At 36.8% G+C, this 22,867-nt stretch overlaps 1 protein-coding gene and 4 non-coding genes across 12 annotated transcripts in view; 1 reads left to right on the forward strand and 4 right to left on the reverse strand.

Annotated features, from left to right (window-relative positions):
• Positions 1–4,943: 4,943 nt before the first annotated feature.
• On the reverse strand, positions 4,944–5,016 carry TRNAA-AGC. The gene has a single exon. It is a non-coding gene; the product is annotated as a tRNA-Ala (tRNA).
• A 172-nt stretch (positions 5,017–5,188) lies between these two features.
• On the reverse strand, positions 5,189–5,280 carry TRNAY-GUA. The gene is given in 2 exon segments: positions 5,189–5,224; positions 5,244–5,280. It is a non-coding gene; the product is annotated as a tRNA-Tyr (tRNA).
• Positions 5,281–6,798: 1,518 nt separating this feature from the next.
• Positions 6,799–6,890, reverse strand: TRNAY-GUA. Its single transcript is given in 2 exon segments — positions 6,799–6,834; positions 6,854–6,890. It is a non-coding gene; the product is annotated as a tRNA-Tyr (tRNA).
• A 338-nt stretch (positions 6,891–7,228) lies between these two features.
• TRNAR-ACG lies at positions 7,229–7,301 on the forward strand. Its single transcript has one exon. It is a non-coding gene; the product is annotated as a tRNA-Arg (tRNA).
• Positions 7,302–21,432: 14,131 nt separating this feature from the next.
• DNAJC5B (DnaJ heat shock protein family (Hsp40) member C5 beta) overlaps positions 21,433–22,867 on the reverse strand; it is a 105,405-nt gene continuing 103,970 nt past the window's right edge. For all 8 annotated transcript variants that reach the window (XM_003759729.3, XM_031946337.1, XM_031946334.1 and 5 more), the window contains one exon: positions 21,433–21,596. In XM_003759729.3, the coding sequence (XP_003759777.1) occupies positions 21,505–21,596 (92 nt within the window). In that variant the 3' untranslated portion in view covers positions 21,433–21,504. The remainder of the gene's footprint in view (positions 21,597–22,867) is intronic.

Raw genomic sequence — 22,867 nt, forward strand, 5'->3', positions numbered from 1 at the left:
TGGAGTTGAGGGGTGGTCTGGTTCTGACTGCACAGATGCACTACCCATAGTTTTCTGGGCACAGCTCATGCGGAACCTTTAGGAAGTATATTTTTAGGCCTGAAATGTCACTAGATCAAGTGGCGGGTACCCAATTTTATTCTGCACGTATGTCAACTTTAAGCACCTCATTATTGTTGCTCATTAGTCTCAGAAACTCTGTTATCATTGAGCAACAGGTTGTTTTCTAAAGCATCCTGGTCATATAGAGTTTCCTGGGGCAGGATAACCTAGGGGAAGAAATACAGTCACTCCCAGGGCCAAGTGGCCTTAGGGTTATTGCTATATCCTTCCTGAAGATTGTACCACAAGACTAGTCCTATTTTGTAGATGAGATAATTGAAACAAACCAAGATTAAGTGGCTTATCCAAAATTAGATGCTAATAAGTGCCTGTGGCCAAATTTTACCTCCTCTTCCTGAATCCAGACCCAGTTTTACCCACTTTTACAATTATATAGCAGTGACAATGTTATGTTAAATAAATATAGGAAGAGTTGTTGTTGGGAATCAAAAGAGATCTTAGTTGTAAAACACTTAGTTGTAAAACACTTAGTTGTAAAACACTTAGTTGTAAAACAAAGTATAGTCCCTGGCTAGTTGGGAAAAAAATTAGCATAGTGATGAAATTGTAGGCACCAAATGCTGGGCTTTGGTAATGTGGAGAATTTACAATGGCCATTCTCTTTGGCAAAAGGTACTTTTATTTAGGAGAAGAGATTACAGACAAAATGAAGAGATACAATAGACATAAGAGGGATAATATGAAATAAAATTGGGAGAGCATATTGATGGGATGCAGCTGCTTGGGGAAATGTGGCAGTGGCTACCGGGTCTTGACAGTGCTGTAGTTCCACAGATAACCCTGGCTGCCAGATATCAATTTGTTGGAATGTGATAACAGGGTTTCTGAGACAAATGGTGAAGTGCATATCAGACTACTACTCAATTTTACCTTTGGGCCATAAAATTAGCATATCAGTGACTTGAAGAACCAGTTTTCTCTGTCCTTTTCCTCTAAATTTATCTTCTTGATCCTGGTTCTTTGCTAAATCCTTTTGGAATTTAGCCTGCTTCAATTGGCAACACAATTACAATAAACTTTGTCCCTGGACTTGGAATTGGGTTCAAGCCTGCAAATTTTTTTTGAGATATCTTGAAACACTGGCTTGTGACCCCAATCTTTTGGGGTCTCCTTCTGAACCTCAACATTATAGCTAGTAAGGAAAGGGATTTTAATAATTAATGATGGAAAAGACAAGTTCCCTAGTGGGAGAAAGGGAACATCCTATGAGATTGGGTGCCCTTAGCTGGCAGGCTAAATAGCAAAAAAGATTCTGTACCTAAAAGAGTTAGACCTGGTTCTTAGATGATCTGACTGACAGGAATGAAACTAGATTCCGGACTGCAGACTCCAAAAAGACTGAGAAAAAACATACTTTCCCAGACAAGCCTCTTCCAAATTAAGCAATGTCATTCAATTGGAGATCTTGTTCAAATCATCCTCCATTGATCTTTTGGGGGTGCTGAAGCCTTCAAAATGATTTCATTCTATTGGAAATCTTGTTCTGATAATCAGCTCAAACTGGCTCCAGCTTCCCCAGCCCCCCACTGCCAAGACTTGCTCAAATAGGTTTCTGTTTACATACTCTTTGCAATTCTCTTCATTAAGAATTTACCCATTAAGAGAATTCCCTCTTAATGAACAATAAAACTTCCTTTTGCCACAGATTTCGGGGTTTGTGGAATTCTTTCACATTTTGGACCTGCAGCTCCAAGCAGAGGGGATTTCTCCCCCTTATTCCCACACCTCATCATGACTGCATTTGAACTTAGATCTTTCTGATTCCAGACCCAGGGCTCTCATGGCCTGTTGTTCTTTGCCCCTTTGTTCTTGAAGAGACCATGACTTTAGAGAGGTAATGACAAAACTTGCCAGTGAATTGGATTTATGGGAGGTAGAATTGTGCAAAGTCATCTGCCTCACTTTCTCCTCCAGAGTTGTTTGGGTCCCCAAATATAGATCAGGATGACTAGAGATGACTCTGAATAGGGTGGGAGACCTTGGCCTTTTAAAGCTAAGATCTTTCCCAGGTCTCTGTTTAAATGAGGCAATGCCCATTCCATGATTAATCACTTAATTAATAAAATTCTTTTACTTTATCATCAAAGCAGGGTCAATGTATGTCCATCCATACTAAAGTCCATTTCCTTTGGTTCTGTTGTTTCCCAAAATCCTATTGTTATAGTGTTTGTTTTCCTAGCAGATCATTCCATCCAAAAACAATGTCTTACTTTACAAACCTTCCTCCCTGAACAGTTTTACTAAAGCAATTTACTAAAAATTTAAGTTTGTGACTACTTTACCTATTCCCCCTCTATCTATTTGTCCTGACCACAAAATCCCTTTTCCTCATCCTATCTGAGTTCTCCTTCTGCCCTTGTAGCAAATCAGCACAAATTTATTTGGGATTTACCTCTGGTTCTGGGTAAATTGCTTGTATTTCAACAACCCAATTTACATATTATATAACTAATTCACTTTCACTGGCCTTTCTTATTCATAATAATAATAATAATAAACTAATAAACACTTTTAAAAAATGAATTCTTAATAAAATAATAACTGGGAGAGGTTAAATGAAATTTTCCAAGATCACACAGATAATAAATAGCCAAACTGAGATTCTAAAATCAATTCCACAAACAGGAAGTAGCCTATTAGGTACTAGGCACTGAGCTAAGCCCTGGGGATATTGCAATAGAAAGACGAGACGATCCCTTCCTTCAGGGAGTTTACAGTCTAGTAGGGGAGATAATAAACAAACAAACCCTTACTAAACGAGCTACTTAGAAGATAAATAGGAAGTATTTAAAAGGAGGATTCTGAGGGGTTGGGGAAAGCTTACCGGAACCGGTTTTTAAAAAACAGGCTAAGTCCCTAGTCTGCATCAGAGCTTTCTAGGCCGAGAAAATGACCACAGCCTAGGAATGGTGTCTTGTTCTTGGACCAACCCAGTCAGTATCACTGGATTGCAGAGTTGGAGTGTGTCTAAGAAGACTTGAAAGGTAGGAAGGGACAGGGGTGGAGGCAACAGGAAACCACTGGAGTTTATTGGGACCGATAGGGTAAGAAGTGCATATTCCGACTTTGCATTTTAGGAAAATCTCTTTAGTGGCTGAACTGAGGATGGATTGGAATGGGATCAGACTGGAGGCCACAGATTTTCGGTGGGTATTGTTGCAATCCAGATATGAGGTGATAAAGGCCTTTCCCAGAGAGGTGGCTGTGTCAGGGGAGAGAAGAAGATGCTGCAGAATTGAAATGGCTCCCTAGGCCGAAGACTGGATGGGATAGTGATGGAAGGGCGCCGAGAGATAGAGTAAAGGGTGACTCCTAGGTTTTGAGACGCTTTAGAGAGAAAGATCATTTTTGGACAAATTGTATTTCAGTCGCCTGATAGACATCCAGGTTTGAGATGCCTGAAAGGTATTTGGAGATGCAAGATTGGATGGAGGTCAGCAGAGTGACTGGGGCAGGAAAAATAGATTTGAAAATCATTTACATAGAGATGACATATGAATCTATGGGAGCTGATGAGATCACCAACCATGGGGCGGGGAGGGGTGAGAAGGGGGTGAAAGGATCCTGAATAGAATTCGCAGTGATGCCTCTTTTGGCTTCATATACAATCAATCTTTCTCACCATACTTTTGTCACTTAGGTCTACTTCTGGGAGTTACATGTTTTCTCCCTGATGGGTCTGTCTTCTTTCTCTCCTTTCTTCCTTATTTTCTTTCTCTTAACTGACCCCGATTTAGAATTGAAGTATATATTTTAATTCTTTAAATTTTCATACGAGTTTTGGGTCTAGGGTTGGAAAGAAACTCGGGGGTATTGTTTCATCCCACTCCTTCACTGATGAGGAGTCAGGCCCAAGCGGCCAAGTAATGAGAAGAGGCAGAGTATTTCTTTTAGAGAAAGTAAAATGTAAAACTATATTCAGTTATTTTTTACTTCAATAGCCCTTGAATCACAGATTTTATTTTTTAAATTTCCCCATCCATCCCTTCCTCTTATTAATTTAATTCACTCAATAAATATTTATTAGGGCCAGAGATTGTGCTGAGTGGAAAGTCACTTAGTTACTAGAAAATCACTTGGCTTTGGGATGGTAGGACTCCAACGCAGGGCCACCTGGGCCTCCAAGACCAGCCACTGGTCACCAAAAACAAACACAAACCACAAACCACAAACACAAACCACAGACACAAACCACAAACCACAGACACAAACCACAAACCACAGACACAAACCACAAACCACAAACCACAGACACAAGCACAAACACAAGCACAAACACAAGCACAAGCACAAGCACAAGCACAAGCACAAGCACAAGCACAAGCACAAGCACAAGCACAAGCACAAGCACAAGCACAAGCACAAGCACAAACACAAACACAAACACAAACACAAAAAAGGAGCCTGAGCTACTGAGGAGGGAGGGTTAGGGAAGTGTGTTTGCAGTCACCTGGAAATGTTTCCTATCACTGGCCACCAGTTGCCATTAGATACTACCTTCCTCCCGCTCCGTTAATTATTTCCTATTTATTCTGTGCTTGAATTGTTTTGTATATATTTATTTGTACGCCTTCTCCCCCAATAGACTGAGGGCAGGGGACTGTCTTTTGCCTTTTTCTATCTTCAGTGCTTAGCACAATGCCTGGCACAGAGTAGGTACTTAATAAATGTTAATTAAATTTATAAGTACCTTGAATTTATCTTGCCACAAAGAAGTAGGGACAATGTAAAGTGTAAAGTTTTTGAAACACAAAATAAAGCGGTATTGTCTGTACCGCTGAAAAATCGGGGAAGTTTATTAAAAGTCAAAAAAAGGAAGCTGGAGAATGCGGGCATCGATCCCGCTACCTCTCGCATGCTAAGCGAGCGCTCTACCATTTGAGCTAATTCCCCTACTGGAGGAGTGCTTTTTAGCACGTCCCCTAGGGAGCACGAACAACTGCTTGAATTGGCAGACTTCCGTCGCTAAAGTACACGTCCTTTTTCTTTTCTCTGTGAAACTGGGTCTCATCAAACTTAAAAAAAAAAAAAAAAAAAAGTGGAAAGCAAAAAAGTCTCAAGCCTTTCCTTCGAGCCGGAATCGAACCAGCGACCTAAGGATCGCCAAGGAGCGCGCACCTCTACAGTCCTCCGCTCTACCAGCTGAGCTATCGAAGGAAGCTGCAAACATAGGCCCAGGATGGCTCTATAAAGCAGCTCCTCGCTTTCTCCCGTTAGTCTAGTTGTACCCCCCTTATGTTCCGGGAGAGAAAAAGCGGCTCCTGTTTCTCTCTCCTCCCTCCACTGCTTGGGGCTCTTTTCCTCTTCCACCTCCCTGAAGATAACAAAGGACCCGGAGTAACTTTGCACAAACTTCCCTTAGGCTAGGTCCAGTTGCTCACCGACTAAAATTTGGGACCGTGAGGACGGCGGCTGGAAAGGGAAGGGCCTTTTAATTTGGAAAAGGCTCTTGTTCTGGAGGGTGTGGTTTTCCAACTCGAGGGTTTTAAGGAAATGGATTGAATTTTAAAAGGGCTGCTTGTGGGCCCCAGTATCCACATCGGGTTTAAGGGTTGTACTTTCTCTCCAGTCCCCGACACCTGTCTCTTCTCTCCTCTCCATGATTTCCTGTCTTTCTATCTCTCTTTTCTCACCGTGTCTGACTTTTTGATCTACTTTTATCTTTTGACTCTTCAGCTCTGCTTTTTTTTTTGCTCTTCGTTTCCCGTTTGTCTTCTTCCTTCTCTTTTTATCCTTCCTTTTCTTTCTCCCTTCTCCTGCCTCTTTTGTCTTTCTTCTGCATTGCCGTCTTCTGTTTCTCTATTCTTTTCGCTGTCTTTGTGCCTTTTGTCTATTTCTGCCTCTCATTTTTCACTCTCTCCGTCTTGTGTTTGTCCCTTTTCCTCCTTTTTATCTGTCCCTACCTCTTTTTCCCTATCATTGCCTCTTTCTCTCTGATCATTCTTTTTTTTTTCCCTTCCCTTTCTTGTATCTTCTATTTCTTCTTTGTCTCTCCCCTCTCCTGGTCTCTCCCAGTTTCTATCTCTGTCTCCTCTCTTTCTGCCTTTTTCTTCTGTCTTTTCTCTCAATCTTTGCCTTTTGTTTCTTTATTCTGTTCCATGCCTCCTCCTATCTCTGGCTCTTTTCCGGGGGTGGACGTGTATGTGCGTTTTCTGTGTCCCCTTTTCTATCTCCTTTCCTCGGATCTCTCAGCTTCTTTCTGTTTCTAGGTTTGTTTCGTTGCTGTTCTTCTCTCTGTCACTTGCCCACTCTCCTTTCTGTCTTTCTGTCCCTGCCTCTCCCTATTTTTATCCGCTTTTCGTAGCGCCTTTTCTATGCTGTCTCTTTTGTCTCTCTGCCTCAGGCGTTGGAGAGGTGGTCCTAATCATCCTTTTATAAATTAATGTTTTGAACGATCAATCATTCATTTTCCCCTGCTCCATCCCCCGGAAACAAAAGGGGAGAGGGGTAGGAAGCGCACCCAAGACTTGACTGACCTACAAACCGGAAAATCTTCCTGCCTTCAGGGTGCTTTTATTTTGCGGGGGAAGTATATAAATACAGTTAGTTTGAAGAATATCTAAGTTGAAAATTGTAAGTCAAGAAAGGAAAGAAATCTTTTACTTTTATTTCGTATACGAAGTCTACGCTTGCAATGGTGTCGAAGGGGCTTACACAAAAAACCAAAAATTGGTCTCCTTCGAGCCGGAGTCGAACCAGCGACCTAAGGATGTCTAACACGTGTTTCACACTACAGTCCTCCGCTCTACCAGCTGAGCTATCGAAGGGACACGGTTCGTGCATGCGCCCCCGTGAGATTCAACAGCTAACAGCGGGGGTTGACAAGTTCCTTGTGTGCAGAAGGAAATTTTTTTCGCGCCTGCGCATACCCAACTACTTACCTGCTCATTGGATTCAAAAGACCGACCTAAGCTAAGGTCCGAGGGAACACGCTAAAAGTTCTTACCCTGGTCCTCGCTCCAGTCCTACACCTCAGCCCCCCGCGGCAATGGCGGCGCTTGGCACACCTGCACGCCCCACCCACGCGACAAATCTATGGGTAAATAGGGCGCTGGCGCGCCCTTCTAGCCTTTGTGTAGACACCCTCCCCCGCCCGATTTGCGGAGGGCCAGTGGCGCAATGGATAACGCGTCTGACTACGGATCAGAAGATTGTAGGTTCGACTCCTACCTGGCTCGAATTTTTGAAATTTTAATTATTTCTATGGAATAGGGTGGGAGGGAGGAATGGATTGTAAAATCGGAGAATCTACTTTTTTGCTTCTGTTTTTAACCAGAGAACAATTAAAACACACACACCACATAATGACCCAAAACCATACTAACAGCAATGCGCAAAGGTCATTACAAAGCCTGGTACATAGTAGGCGTTTTGTAAACATTTGCGCAGCAGACAACCTTGGATTCTGTTTGGCCCAATCAGTATCTTGTACAATAGACTCCAAATCTGTAGACTCAGACCGGGTCCCCTAAATCAAGTGGAGCAGCCCATCCCTCCTGGGGAGAGCACTAGTTAACAGTGTTTTTGGTGGTTTTGTTTCAGTGGCAGTCAACCTAAACTTAACCTCTTTGCCCCTTCTCCCTATTATCCCTAATTTTGCCCTTTCAGACCAAAGACTGATCCAATTGTCTCTTCTTCAAAACCCATTTGCTTCACTTAAAGGTTTTTGGGTCCTCAAATATAATCAATCCATGCTTGAATTTATTTTGACTAAAGTAATTTTAAAACGTAGTATATTAAAGCATAAACTGTGTTTACTACTAACAAACAATCTTGGCAATGGTTCACATGATATATACATTTATGAATACTATTTCTGAGTTTTTCTACTTTATGCACTTTATCTTAATTTTGTAATAAGTGACATGAATTTTATGTTAAGGCTAAATTTCTTTTCCTGAAACCTTTTTTTTTTTGGGGGGGGGGGGAGCAATTATTAAATTCTGAATTTAGAATGAAATCTTCCATGTGTTTAAAATGCACATATTTAAAAATAGGTTTTTTAAAAATCTTGTCTAATTTAAAATTTTCCATTTTTCTGTAAATTGATCCTAATTAACATTGTCTTCGAATTTTAAAGCAGAATTGGTAAATCAGGCTTCTCTTTTCCAGACAAAACATCACTAAACTGCAACTGATCTTCCTATGTATGTCATAGACTCCAGACCCTTCACCATTTTGGTTTTTTGCTTTAGCATCATTTTCTTCCTGCCATTGTTCTGACTCATAGTTGACTAGGTCACTGAATTTGACCTTTGAATCTTTTACTCTGATATTCCATCCCGTTCATTCATGCCTTGCCAAATCCCAACCTTGAATTACCCACACCCTCCACCATTGGCTGCCAAGGAGGCTAAAAGTCACATTCTTCTGTACAGACTGGCTCCACTTCAGTTTTATATTATATAAGCTAAATTTGGTCTTCCTTGCTATGGAGCAATAAGTTTTTTCTTCCTTGATGGACTATCACACTCCCTGAAATGGCTATTCTAAACTAAACTAAAAAAGAGAACTCGTAAATCCTTCCCATCACATCCCCTTCCCCTCCTTTTTAGACGGAAACATCTCCTGACAAAATGAAAGCCACTTGTCATGAGCTCTCCCTGATTCCTCCCCTTGAAACCTCTCCACATAATTCACTATGTTATTCCTTGGCTATTTTGGTCCAATCCGAGAAGAAAAAATTGCCTTACTTGCCAAGGCCTCATGTCTGTGGTCTCATTAAAAAAAAAAAAAAAAAAAAATCTTCTCTATGACTTTATCTTCACTTTTTCTTATTTTCAGTATTTCCTGGCTGCTTTCCACTGCCTAAAAACATTACTAGTTTCTCCTCTTTCCCAAACCTTCAGTTGACCTTACATCTCCTAATTTGTTTATGATATACCTTTTTAATAATCTGGGTTGTGGATCCATTTGGAACTTATTGTGTAGTATTGTTTGGAATATTGGTCTAAGTCTAATTTCAACTGTTTTTAGAGTTTTTGCAATAGTTTTTATTCAACAATGAGCTCTTAGTTAGGGTGTATTGATTTATGCTATGTTTTTTCACTTTATTTGTTCCACAGATCAATTTTTTTTTTTAAAACAATGTCAACTGCTTTTTTGATGATTTTCCTATTTTGTGGTATATAGTTTGACATCTGGTACTGCTATAATCATATAAAAGCTTCCTTTTTTTTTAACCTTCCTTTTCAATTTTTTACATTATTTCTTTTAAGTCTTGAATTTTGTTATTTTTTTTTTTAGCTTTGTAAAATAACCTTTGATAAACTGATTAGTAGTGTATTTAATACATTTATTTATTATTGTCATATTATTGCCATTAAATTGTTACAATCCAACCATAAGCAATTAATATTTCTCCAATTATTTAGGTCTGTTTTTATAAGTATGTTTTTTAAACTTACATAATTCCTTATAATTCCTATAGTCAATATTAAGTCAAGTTGACTATAGTCAACTTGACATAATTCCTATAGTCAATATGCCTTATTGACTGTTCTCCCCAATATTTTATATATTCCATGTGATAATATTGTTTCTTCCTCTTCTTACCAGATTTAATTGATAATATAAAAAGATTAAGATTTATGTGGGTTTATTTTGTGTATTGCTATTTGAGGCTCTTAATTGTTTACATTAATTTTAGTTAAATCTAAGATTCTCTAAATAGACTATCACATCATCTACAAGAACAATAAGTTTGTTTCTAACAACTTGCATTATTCCTTATTTTTTATTCCTTGTGTCCACAAAATGTTCCTTGTTCAAGGGCAAGAAACAAACTTATTATTTCTTCTTTGCCTGTATTTATTCCCTCAATTTATATTTTTTATCTTGCTTTTTATCCTTGTTGGAAAGGCCTCTACCATTCCCCACAGAAAATGCTAGTGCTTCATTTTAGATAGATTATAATTATAGTAATTATAGTAAGGAAAGGTCCATTTTTTCAGATGCATTTAAGTTATGTGCTTTTTAAACAGGATTTCTAGTTTGACAAAAACCTCTTTAGTATCTATTGATTCATGTAATTCCTGTCTTTGTTATTAATTTATTGCCTATTATATTTATACTTTAAAAAATATTCAACCAACCTTATATTCTCTATCATATAAATCCAACCAAATTGTATTTTATTATATTTTAAGATGTTTTTTCAGGGTTTTTTGCTAATATTTTACTGTTTTTTGCACTGATATTCATTAATGATATTGAGCTAAAGTTTTCTTTATTTTGTTTCTCCCTGATTAATAATATCCCTTCTTTTCCTATTCTTGCAAACAGTTTAATATTAAGCATATACTGTGTGTATGTATGTATACATAAATATATAATTATATTGGGTTATAATATTAAAATAATTTAATTTTTTGAGATTATCTTGTCTAAATTTTTTATTAATTATTATATTAACCTGAGTGTTTTGCATTTTTCTAAATTTCCATCCATTTAAATGACAGTTGAGTTGGCACATAATAGGGTGAAGTATCTTCTAGTAATTTCTTTATTTCCTCATAATTGTTATAAATTCTCTTCCATGTTTTCATATATTTCTCACACACCTCATTTTTTTGAGGGCAAGTTTTTTCTTTCTCACATTTTCCTAGTGTTCCTTTTCCCCTTTCCTTTTCTTTCTTTACTTAACACAAAACAAAAAACGTTTTTCTTAATTCCTCTGATCCTTGAAGATTTTTGGATTGTGAAGATAAATTTGTCATTTCCCTCACTAGTAGAATCTAATCACTTCATTGTGGGATAATTTTTCCGCAACCTCTTTGGAGAGGTGTACCTATTGACTGGACTAAAGAAAGAAAATCAAACTGAAAATAGGACTTTATTAGCATGCTAAGAGATCTGCTAATTAGCAAATTCAGATTCCTGGTGTACAGATATAGGATTTTCATAACCTTTTAGGCCTGCATGGAGCCCACAAGCCATTAGAAGCATTTTGCAACAATTTAAGATTAAAAAGTAAAACATTTCATAAGAAAGAAAGGGGGATAATCCAAGGTAGGAAAGGAAAGGAGAGTACTTGAAATGCCAGGTGTATGCTTTATTATCTGAAAAGAAAATGTTCCTTGTTCAAGGGCAAGAAACAAGGAGAAGAGACCAGATACTTTTACAGTTAGGAAACTGCTTTCACTTATGGTAAATTCCCATTTATGTTAAATAGCACTGAACTTAAAAGCATTGGAACAAGCAGATTTTTTTTCTTACTAAAGGACTATTATGGCTGGGGCTGTCCCCCCCCCCCCCATGTTGCAATGGGAATGTCATTATATGGCTCTAAGGGAGACAAAATGGACATCTCTAGCCTCTTCTTCTTCCTCCCCACCCTTCAAGGGAGAATATCTCATTCCTTCCAGGAGGGGAAGGAGGTGGAAGGCTGAAACTGGTCGCCTGCTTTCCTCAATCAAAGGGAGTACCAGGCTAGAATTACATAATAAATTATATCATAAATATATGTATATCACATTTATATATAAATATACATGATATATTTATATCATGAATAAATATATGGCATATTTATATCATAAATTATATATCATAGCCAAGTTTCAGGCTAGAGTTATATAATAAATTATATCATAAATATATGTATATCACATTTATATATAAATATACATGATATATTTATATCATGTATAAATATATGACATTTATATCATAAATTATATCATTATATCATAGCCAAGTTTCAGACTAGAATTATATAATAAATTATATCATAAATATATATATCACATTTATATATAAATATACATGAATATATCATGTATAAATATATGACATTTATATCATAAATTATATTATTATATAATAGCCAAGTACCAGGCTAGAATTATATCTATCTACTCCCTTAAATATTATTTGTCTAAAGGAGCAAAGTTTTAGGGTTCAGTCTAACTTCTGATCACTTTCATTATTGGGGGAAGCTGGGATCCCCAACTTCTCATCCCAAACTTGACCCCTTTCTAGCCAAGTACCACTTCCACAATGAACACTCATAGCAATTAGCCAAGCAACACATCTCTCCAAATCATAGCAGTGAAGAAATTGGAGGAAGTATGCACATAGAATACATATCAGAAAATACAAAATGAAGATGCTCATTGGAAGCAAGCTCCCTCAGCACAACCAAGAGTGTCCTAAATCTTACCCACAAAGAAATTATTTTCTATCAACCGAATCTCCCCCCCAAGTCTGAAGAGACACAGTAACTCAAAGGAAGCTTTAATAAGATTGGAGAGATTGCTCTCTAATCTTGGTAACTCTATCCTATCCCTGAACTCTTCCAATAAGGAGAGAGCTCCACACCACATTATATAATTAAAATAAAGCTCTAGTTTTAGACAAAATTTCAGTGCAAGGACATCAAGTCCTTGTTACAGTAGTGAATGAGTCCATCTGCTTTACATCTTGCATAGAATTTTAAAACTTTATAATATTAGGCTACATGGTAATTGGGAGACTTCTATATTGTTAGTTGTAACTTGCTCTCATAGCAGTTACCATTACCAGTCTCTCTTGATTCCTAGGCCCTCAGAGTACCTCTGGCCACTGACCTATGCAGTGCCAACTAATTTTACCAGCTCACCTCTTCCGAGGTCTTCAGAGGCCTCTGACCATGATTTCTTGAATTGTAGTTTAGCGTGCTCAAGAACAGCCAGCCACATGTAAACTTAAAGCCTTTGTTGTACCTACTCACATAATGCCCTGATTTGTTAACTGCCTAGTGAACACCTGGTCCGAAGTCCCACGTGTTCACTATCAAGCTCCTTACCTCTCTTGGCTATCCATCCACTGGGCTCGGCTACCCCAGGATAAAGAGCAGGACTTGCTGCCTGCAGTGGGCTTATAGAGGGTCTGTGAGGTCACACACAGCCAATCAGAGAGGGAGCCATCTCCCATTAAGAAGCTATCTCGATATGGACAGGATCCCACCCAAGGGGCAGTCCTACACCCACAGAGATTACTCCCGGGCCACTCAAATCTCCTGCTGCACTGTGGCTGCCCATTTAAAGGATCCTTACACTTAGTCAATTAAGATGCAGTGAAATGACTATCCTTGTGCTTCCTATTTCCCTCCTCCTTTCTTCCCCTCTCCACTTCTATTTGCTATTTAGTTCTAGCCAATTGATCAAATGTATTTATACCACAATAGGTTTCTCATAATCCTATTGATCTCATTTCAAGGTTTTTATTCAGCTCTGGCCTTTTCATAAGGATGCTTAAAGTCCTTTATTACAAGTCAATTTTTCCACTCTAAAATCGTATCCAATCTTGCAGGATAAGTTATTCTTGGTTATATAAAGCTTTATCTTTTGCCTTTTGTAGAATATTATAGTTCAAGATTTAATCTTCTTTATAGCATTTAGTGTTAAGTCTTATGTGACCTTGACTGTGGTACTGGTTCCTTGGTACTTGAATTTTTCTGGATGCTTTGCAGTATTTTTGTCTTTGACATGGAAGTTTTAGATTTGGGCTACAATATTCCTGTCTACTTTTAATTTGAAATTTTTCTCAGGAAGTGATCAATGGATTTTCACTTTGTCCTCTAATTCTAATAGACCAGAACATTTTTCTTCTCTGATTATTTTGAAATATATATGCTACAGTTTTTGTTGTTGTTTGGTTGTCATTTTTGGAGAGCCTAATGATTCTTAGATTTTCTCTCTTCAACTCATTTTCCATATCAAGCTAGGGGCAACTTGTTAATAGATACTTTACATTTTCAATTTCTCTCAGTCTATTGACTTTTGTGCTTATATTTTTTGTTGTCCCCAGGATCCGTTTGCTTTATTCTATTTTTTGGAGAGTCTACTACTTAGATAAGGCTTTCTACCTTTGTTTTATCCAATTGTTTCTTACAGAGTATCTACTTAAAATGTAATTTACATTTTGCATTATTCCTTATTTTTTATTCCTTGTGTCCACAGAACATTTTACTCCCTGAAATTTTGCTTATACTTTTAGAAAAATTACTCTCTTATTTTGTGCTTACCTCTTGGGCATCATGTCTTCTTGTTTATTTGTATCATCAGTCTAAGTTCATAGTTATTATTGGGTTTTTTTTTTAATATCTTGAACATCTGGTGCCCTTTTTCTTTATTTTTTTCTCCTAGTTTATTTCTCATTTTATTTCCTTTTTCAAATAGCAAGCATTTGTTTTCTCTCTTTTTGAGGCAACTTGGGAATGGTTCTTATATCTTGGAAATGAGATCTTTAACAGAGAAACTTATTGCAAGGATTACCCCCGCTTCCCTCACCCCTGTGTTGTGATAAATCTACAAAAGTTCCTCTAGTCCTCCTCAAAATGGATTAAGCCAGTTTTTTCTTCCTGAAAGAAGATAAGCTATTATCAAACCCTTATTTGTTTAAAATTGTTTTAGTTTCAAGCTTTACTTCATATAATTTTCTGGTAGCCCTTGCTCATGTTGAAGTGACTTCCTGGTCCATCAAGGCCAAAAGGTCCATACACATGGAGATCAGCCCTTTCAGACTTGATAGATCTTCCCAAATATTGTATTGACCAATTGTCTTTCTATATGGAGACAAGGGGAAGGGAGTCGTATCAACCTTAATCGTGGGGCATCTCTATTAAATATCTTTTCTATGCTGTTGCTAAATATTTATTCTGTGGATGACCTTTGAGGATTTAATTTCATTCCAATTTATCTAAGAGGGTTTCAGCTTGAGTCAGACCTGTCTTAATACCAAGTTTAATTCTTCCCTTTTCATTTTATTTTATTGGATTTGTTTGTGAAAAAGATGTCTATTTTGTTATAATCAAAATTGTTCATTTTATCTTCTGGGTTGTTATGCTTTGATCAAAAACTCTTTCCATAATCATGGGTCTGAAAGGAAATTTTTTTGCTCCTCTTATTTTTTTTATGATGTGACCTTTTATATTTGTCATATATCCATTTGGAATTAATCTTGGTATATGTTTGAATGTTGGTCTATACCAAATTTAAGCCAGACTTTTTTCCAGTTTTTCCAGCAGTTTTTGCTGAATGTGGAGTCCTGACCCAGTAGTTGATGTCTTTAGATATAGCAGTGAGTAAGTGATGAAAAATAAGACCAGGTATATCTTCAAGGTTAAGTTCCAAAAAGAAAGAGTTTGAATCACAAAGCTCTAATTTAGTTAGGATCAAAGACAGTGGATTCACTTTGGAAAGTACATTGTAGTCAAAAGTTAGATATGCCTATCCATCCAGAGTTGTAATCAGTCAGAAAGCTAAGCAGATCTTATCTTTGAAACTAAACTAAAGGAATAGGAAGCAAAAAAATAAAGGCCAATTTATTTGCTTCTATATAGTGTATTACTAATCTATTCTATAGACCCATCTGCTTTTTAACCAATATAAAATTTTGATGACCACTGCTTTATAATATAGTTTGAGACTTAATTCTGCTGGGCCTGTTTCTTCCTTTTTTAGATTCTTAATCTTTTGTTCTTCTAGATTTTAGTAGTGTTTTATTTTCTAATTCTATAAAGTAATCCTTTGGTATTTTAATTGATACGGTACTGAATAAGTAAACTAATTTTGGTAATAATTTTATTATGTTGGCTTAGTCTACCCATCCAATTATTTAGATCAGCTTTTACATAAAACATAAACTGTTTTATGGTTATATTCATATATTTCTTGTGTGTCATAATGAGAAGATTCCAAAGTGTTTTTTACATTATCAATTATTTTAAATGTAATTTCTCCATCTCTTCCTGCTGAGTTTTGTTGCTAATATGCATTAGTACTGATGATTTATATAGATAATTTCAGCAGAGTTGCAGGATAAAAATAATCGTTTCAATTAATTTTTAGTTGACTCTCTAGGGTTTTCTTAAGTAAACAATCATTTCATCTGCAGAAAGCAATACTTTTATTTTGTCTTTGCCTATGCTCATTCTTTCAGTTTCTTTTTCTTGTCTTATTGCTATAATTCACATTTCTATTACAATATGAAATAGTAGTGGTGATAATGAACATCCTTGCTTTCTTCATCTTTTATTGGAAAAGATTCTAGTTCATCTCCATTGCATATAATGCTGTAGTGTCTTTTGAACAGTGGGAAAGCCAGGCTCCTCTATGACCTTTTACCTTTTTAACCAAAAATAGTAGTTATTTTTAAGATTCATAATTATTATAATCAATACCACTTTATTCTTCCATTCATGGGCTTATATCCTCTTCTTTGGGAGATAAGATATTAGTCCTCTGACAATAAATTCGGTACCCTTGAACAAGAATGCCTCAAAAAGACAAGTCATATAGGAAGAAGGAAAGATAACGGATGGACAATCTGAACTGGATACTGCTCCTCACCCTCCAAAAAGGTTAACTTTCTAGTACATTGAATAAATTTTTTATGGAGAAGTTATGAGAAAATGTGGATAAAAATCATACAGCATGAGAAAGTGTGACAGTATTGTTATCTGAATTAGTAGCTTAAATATTAATTAAATCATGGATTTACTGAAATACCATTTGTAGGTGTAAAGAGAGAAAACAAGGATTCATGGCAAATTGTGGGGAAATAGACATCTACTTTTCTGATTTCATCATCTAATCTAAGATAAATAAGTTGACAGTAAGCTGGAGGGAAATAGGCTTCTCACACTGTCATCATCATCCTCACCACTAATTAGTAGTTATTAAATGTCACAATCCAAGGGTGTTATTTGAGCGTTACTCATATGTGATAATGAATAACTCTCTTTGACTTCATCCAATAGTTCAAGCAAATGAACAGCTTAGTACACAGCCAAGCATGGAAATCGGTCTGTTGCCCCAAAGACTGGCCATTTGACTGCTTGATTATTCCCTGAGTGGACTTAGTGGAATATACAAAGACAGAGAAAGAAACTGGAGTTCTTACACAGAGGCAGTCTTTATTAGCAGCATTTATCAATAACAATGAACTTTAGATATTCAAGTATATTTAAAACATTCAGAAGGCCTTCAACAACATTTGATGAGATGAAAAAATTTGAAAAATGTTTAAATCGGGTATTTAACACTACAACGTTCAGCTGAACTGGCATCCTTGTTACAGTCTCCCTCCCCCAAACTACAAAACCATCACCATCACCACCACACTTCTGCAGGCAAAGTCTTTATCCCTCAGCTGACAGTGTGGCTGGGAGAATTTCTTCATCCCACCTCCACCCTAGCAGAATTCCCAGCTAGACCTGCAGAATCTACAGGAAAGAAAAAGAGTTACTATTCCATCTTCAAAGTTAGGAAATTAAAATCAGATTAATTTACATTTAAACAATGATTTAAGTTTTACATAGTACCTTACCTTCTTGCCTACTTCTGTATAAGTCTACTAAAGCCTTCCAGAATTAGACTAGTTTCATAAGGCAATAGAACTTCAGAAGAACATGTGTGTGTGTGTGTGTTTTTTCCCCTCTTTTAGAGGTGGAATCTAAGAAGAAATACAGAGGAATCTCCTAGACTATATTTTAATAATCTGTCAGCCTGAGAATATGACACAATTTTAGAGTTGGGAGGGACCCAAGATACCATTTATTTCAGTATCCTTCTTGTCACCTTTGTGACAAATAAAATGTATGGGTGTGACTTAGACCAAAAAGTTGTTATCAACAGAGTCACAGTGAGAATCCTTTTCATACTCTAGTCTGATACTACTTCCATTAAGTCAAGTTTCCTTTAAATCAGTTTATATGTGGGCCAACAAGGCAAGGCGATCATTACCACTTAAATTAACTTTAAGTTCAGGCCACATTAAATACCTTTAAAAATTTTAAATTTCATTTTAGCATTTGTACTATTCAGGATTTAGAGTTTTATTACCTTAAGCTAAAATAATTATGTTAAATGTTAATTATTTTTAAAAAGATTTTCTTTGAGTTTTGTCTTAGTTTGTTTCTCAAAACACCAATTAAGACTTAGGCAAAAAAAAAAAAAACAAAAACAAAAAACATTCTATGTTAAGACTATTTGTCCTTGTATTTCCAGAGCAAAAGATATTATGAGCCAATTATAGAGAACACTTAAAGGTTTTTTTTTGTTTTGTTTTGTTTTTTAACAGAGCTAGGGCCAAAGGGATTATTTAATGGTTAGCACACATACTTTCTGTAATTATATTTTGTTAAATTGTTTATACTTTCAGCAGGGACCCCTTTCCTGTGATTGTAAACTTCAAAAATACAGGCAGACACGTCATAGGGTGAGAAGGGAAGCTCCAGATTATCTTTGTGGAGTCTACAATGCGTTCATTCAACTGCACATTTATTGAAATCGACTATATGCAAGCTAGTTCTGTTATCTGGCCATTTTCACTGGCCGTTTTGCATGCATGGGATATTTTTCCTTCTCTGCTTTCAAACTTCCCTGGCTTCCTTAAAGTTCCATCTAGAAAAAAAAATTTTTTTTTGACAGGTGGCCTTTCCTGAGCCTTCTCAATTCTGGTGCCAGTCTTCTGTTGATTATTATGTACATTATTTGTTTGTACATAATTGTATATTGTCTATTATGTAGACAATACAAAATCTTGTCTATTAGATTGTGAGTTTCTTGAGGGGAGGATTTGTCTTTTACCTTTCTTTGTATCCCTAGCACTTAGTATAATGCCTGGGATATCCCAGATGTTTAATGTTTGACTGACTGACTTCATTGCACACCAGAAATAAACTGTTAAGTGGAAGCTAGAGCAACTTGGGCCTAGAGTCAGAAATCTTCCTGATTTCAAATTTGGCCTCTGAAATGAGGCTGTTGACCCTAGGCAAGTCAATTAATCCTATTTATTTCTGGCTCCTTGCCTGCAAAATGAACTGGAGAAGGAAATGGCAAACCACTGTAGTATCTTTGCCAAGAAAACCCCAAATGGCGGCAGGGAGAGTCGGTCACAACTAAAAAAATGACTAAAACCAGTAAGTAGAAATCATGATCTACCTCATTCTTGGAAGTATGACCACCTTTACATCGTAATTTATGGGCCACAATTTTCCTCTCCTTCTACTATTCCATCTTCCTACTCTGTGCCCAGATAGAGAGAAGGATCTGTCTACAGCAAAGATACCCAGATGAGGTTGGAAATGCAAGAGCTTGAGTTACATTTCCCAGCAGGGGGCAACATGTAACCAAATTGCTAACTAGTCTTTATTCTTTCCCTAGAGATTAAGTGGGAGGGCTGTGAGTAGCTGAAATGACAGGTGGATTAGACAGCATATAGTCTTGTGAGCCAACAACAGGAAGAACTAGCCACTTATTTACTTGGAAGGTCAGCAATGAATTGTACCTCTGATGGACTTGCTGGAGCTGTGAAAGCAGTATAATTCAAGGGTATAATGTGCTTTTAAGAGATTTTTGTATTTTTCCAGGTAGATTTCATGTTACACAAGAAGTATGTGTTTATAAAATCTCATTACATTTATAAAATGATACGCTTTGCTTAGATAAGACCACTAATTTTCTCTTTTGTTCTGATTCTCATCTTTCTGACTAATGTGGAAATATATTTCATATAATTGTACAACCTACATCAGATTGTTTGCCATTTTGGGGAAGGAAGAGAGGGAGAGATACAAAAATTTTGAAACTCAAAATCTTATAAAAATGAATGTTAAAAACTATCTTTTCATGTCACTGGAAAAAACAAATACTATTAAGTGAGGGAAAAAGCATCTTGACTTGGAAAAAATGAGGTAAGACCATTAATTTTCTCAGACACCAGAGGGGCAGTGCATTCTGATGGAAAGACAGAGGACTGTGAATATTTGGATTTGAATTTTGGCTTGGCCACTTAGTAACTATTGACCTTACATAAGTCAATTAGCTTAGTAGGGCCAGTTTTTCATATTTATAATGGTAAACCCTCCTGTTTGCCTTGCCTACCTAACAGGATAATTATTAACATTACTTTGCAAATTGCAAAGCACATATAAAAGTGAGCTATTTCTATCTTATCTATGATCAAATCCTCACTTGATCCTGCAAGTGGGTAGAGATCTTTTGATTCCCAAGCTCAAAGGCTTTTTATATTATATACCTTACCTAAACTGAAACATTTTCCAGAACCTTATGAGCCTAGAAATATAACAATATGTATTTAGCAATTGAATGTAGTTCCATTGGGAAATAATGATAGCAAGAGAGATATTTAATGTTTAAAGGAACAATTTTTTTTGAGAGGAAAAAGAATGAAACTTTTTAAAAATGATACATTTTTATTCCTGTACAATTTTTGAGATATTTTTGTCCCCTACTCATTATTTCTGTCCTTCCTCTTTTACTGAAATATGAATGAAGTTATTGAATCAGAAAATGGACCAAATTTCACCTCCCTCATCTAATGTATATAGCTGAGCTTTTTTTTCTTCAGAATGAAACCAGTTCCAAAAAAAGAGGTCTGTGAAATTTAAGGCCTGAAAGTTAGTGTTTCTGGCATGTCTGTCTTATTTCTAATCCAGCTAATCTAAGATGCAAAGCCCCTGCAACATGGCCAGTAGCAGGTAATGACTTTACAGCAAATTTTGAGTCATGGCTCAAAATAATTGCCTCAGCTCATTGTAAGGTCTAATGTAGCAAAATAATTGAAGGAATGAGGAAGGAAAGAGAGGAGAAATCTAGCAGCAAAGAAATGTTTTGCAAATCCCAATTTTTTGAATGGTGATTTATAACTTTCAAATTATAATTTTAAGAGGATGCTTTGTGAAGTGCCCTTTAACCTTTTCCTAATATTCTTCTGCTGCTGGAAAGTCAGTGAAAGCCAGCATGTATGTATGAGCATAAATCGTTCCCCACCCGCCAACAATCTGCAGTGATGATATTGTTAACACAATGCAACACAAACCCACTAGGAGTGAGTTGGGAAATCTCTCTGGCTACAAGGGGTCATGGGAAAATTCTCCCTGTTGATAAATGTTTCTTAAATTCTCCCCTAAATATGTGTGTGTGGGGTGTTTGTTTCTTTTTTTAAAACATCAGTGACTGTTCTTGTGACTTCTTTTAGTTATTAGAGGAAAAGAGAGATGCTCCCATCACTGATTCCCATTTTTAGTATTGGGACCAGCCCATGAAGGCACATTGGTCCTTAAAATCTGCTGGGCCCCTATAGTATCTGGGGAGAGGGGAAAAGTGAGGGGGGAACACAAGGTACGTTCTGCAGATCTTAATTTGTCTAATCGAATCTCTTTCATTAGAAAGTCTACTCAAAGAGAGTCTGCTTGCTCAGAAAATTACATTGCAACCACCTGTGCCTAACCTCAAAATAAAGTGTAAATGGGAAAGGGATTCCTGGGGTTTTGCAACATCATTGGGGCTCTTTCCTTCAGGTATCCCTCCACTTGCCAGGCGCATTGCTGCTATTTCCAGAAGGATCCATGAACTTGAGCTTGCTGGTCATCTAGGAGTCTGTAGTATAGCTGCGGGATTCTCTGATTAGTTGGGTTTTCTCATTTGCACTGGTAGGCTGAAGAGTGATGGGGAAGTCTGCCTCTGAAAGAAACAAAATAACATCCTCTTCATTATATTGTCTTTTAAGAACAAATGATAGATGCACTTCAAGAAAAATCAACTAGATATATCATTAGATCTATACAGGCACATATATATGTATAGACACATATAAAAACATATGTAATATATAACACGTACATATGCAAATATATACACACACAGACACATGGACATTATATATAGGGGCAGCTGGGAGGTGCAATGGGACTGGAGTCAGGAAAATCTGAATCCAAATCTGACATTTACTAGCTGTGTGACTGGACAAATCACTTAATCCTGTTTCTCTTAAATTTCCTCACTGTAAAATAAGCAGAAGAAAATGGCAATCCATCCTAGTTTCTTTGCTAAGAAAATCTCAAAAAAGAGGTCATGAAGAGTCCACAACACATTATATATATAATATTATATTATTTATTTATTTCATATATATTTTACACTGTCTATCCATCTATCTAAAATGCATTCTGGATTTTCTTCTATTTGTTGACTTCCGATGGGAAAGACATTATTTACTAACAATTTGTTCAACTATACAACTCTACGTTTTCCTGGTGTTCTCATTCTCTAATGTTAAAGCTCACAGAATTTTAGAAATGGCTATATAGTCTACTCCCCATGTCACCCTTTCATTTTACTGATGAGAAAACTGAGATTCATAGAAAAATGACTCGCTAGCTTCAATTAAGAACTTACAATGTGCCAGATATTTTACTAAACCCTGGAAATATAAAGAAAGGCAGAAATAGTATCTGCCCTTAAAGACCTCCCATTGTAATGACAGAGACAACATGCAAATAATCCTGCACATACAAGATCTGTAGGATAAATTGAGGAATTCTTGAGGAAAGGTACTAACAATGGGGTGGGGTGGGAGAGGAGAACTGAGAAAAACTTCTTCCTAAAAAGTATGAGCTGAATCTTGAGGAGAGCTGGGGAAGTCAGGAGGCAGAGATGAGTAGGAAGAACAAATCAGGAATGGGGGGCTGATAAGTCAAAGAAAACGATTGGGGTCTAGATATGGAGTGTCCTCTTCAAGAAACAGCAAAAAGTCACTGAGTAGAATCAAGTTTGGAAGGAAATTTGTCCTGAGCTATACATATTATCTTTTTAGATTCTTAACACAATTTACTAAAGAATTTCGCCTCAGTCATCGGCATTCTCACTTGGGGTAGAGTTTTATCCCTCTTGCTCTTCTTCCAACCTTTTGGCCACTCTCCATGATGGCTGCACGTGGTTGATGTGCAGATATT

The sequence above is a fragment of the Sarcophilus harrisii genome, chromosome 1 (assembly GCF_902635505.1).
Source record: "Sarcophilus harrisii chromosome 1, mSarHar1.11, whole genome shotgun sequence".
In the NCBI taxonomy this organism is placed as follows: Eukaryota; Metazoa; Chordata; class Mammalia; order Dasyuromorphia; family Dasyuridae; genus Sarcophilus; species Sarcophilus harrisii.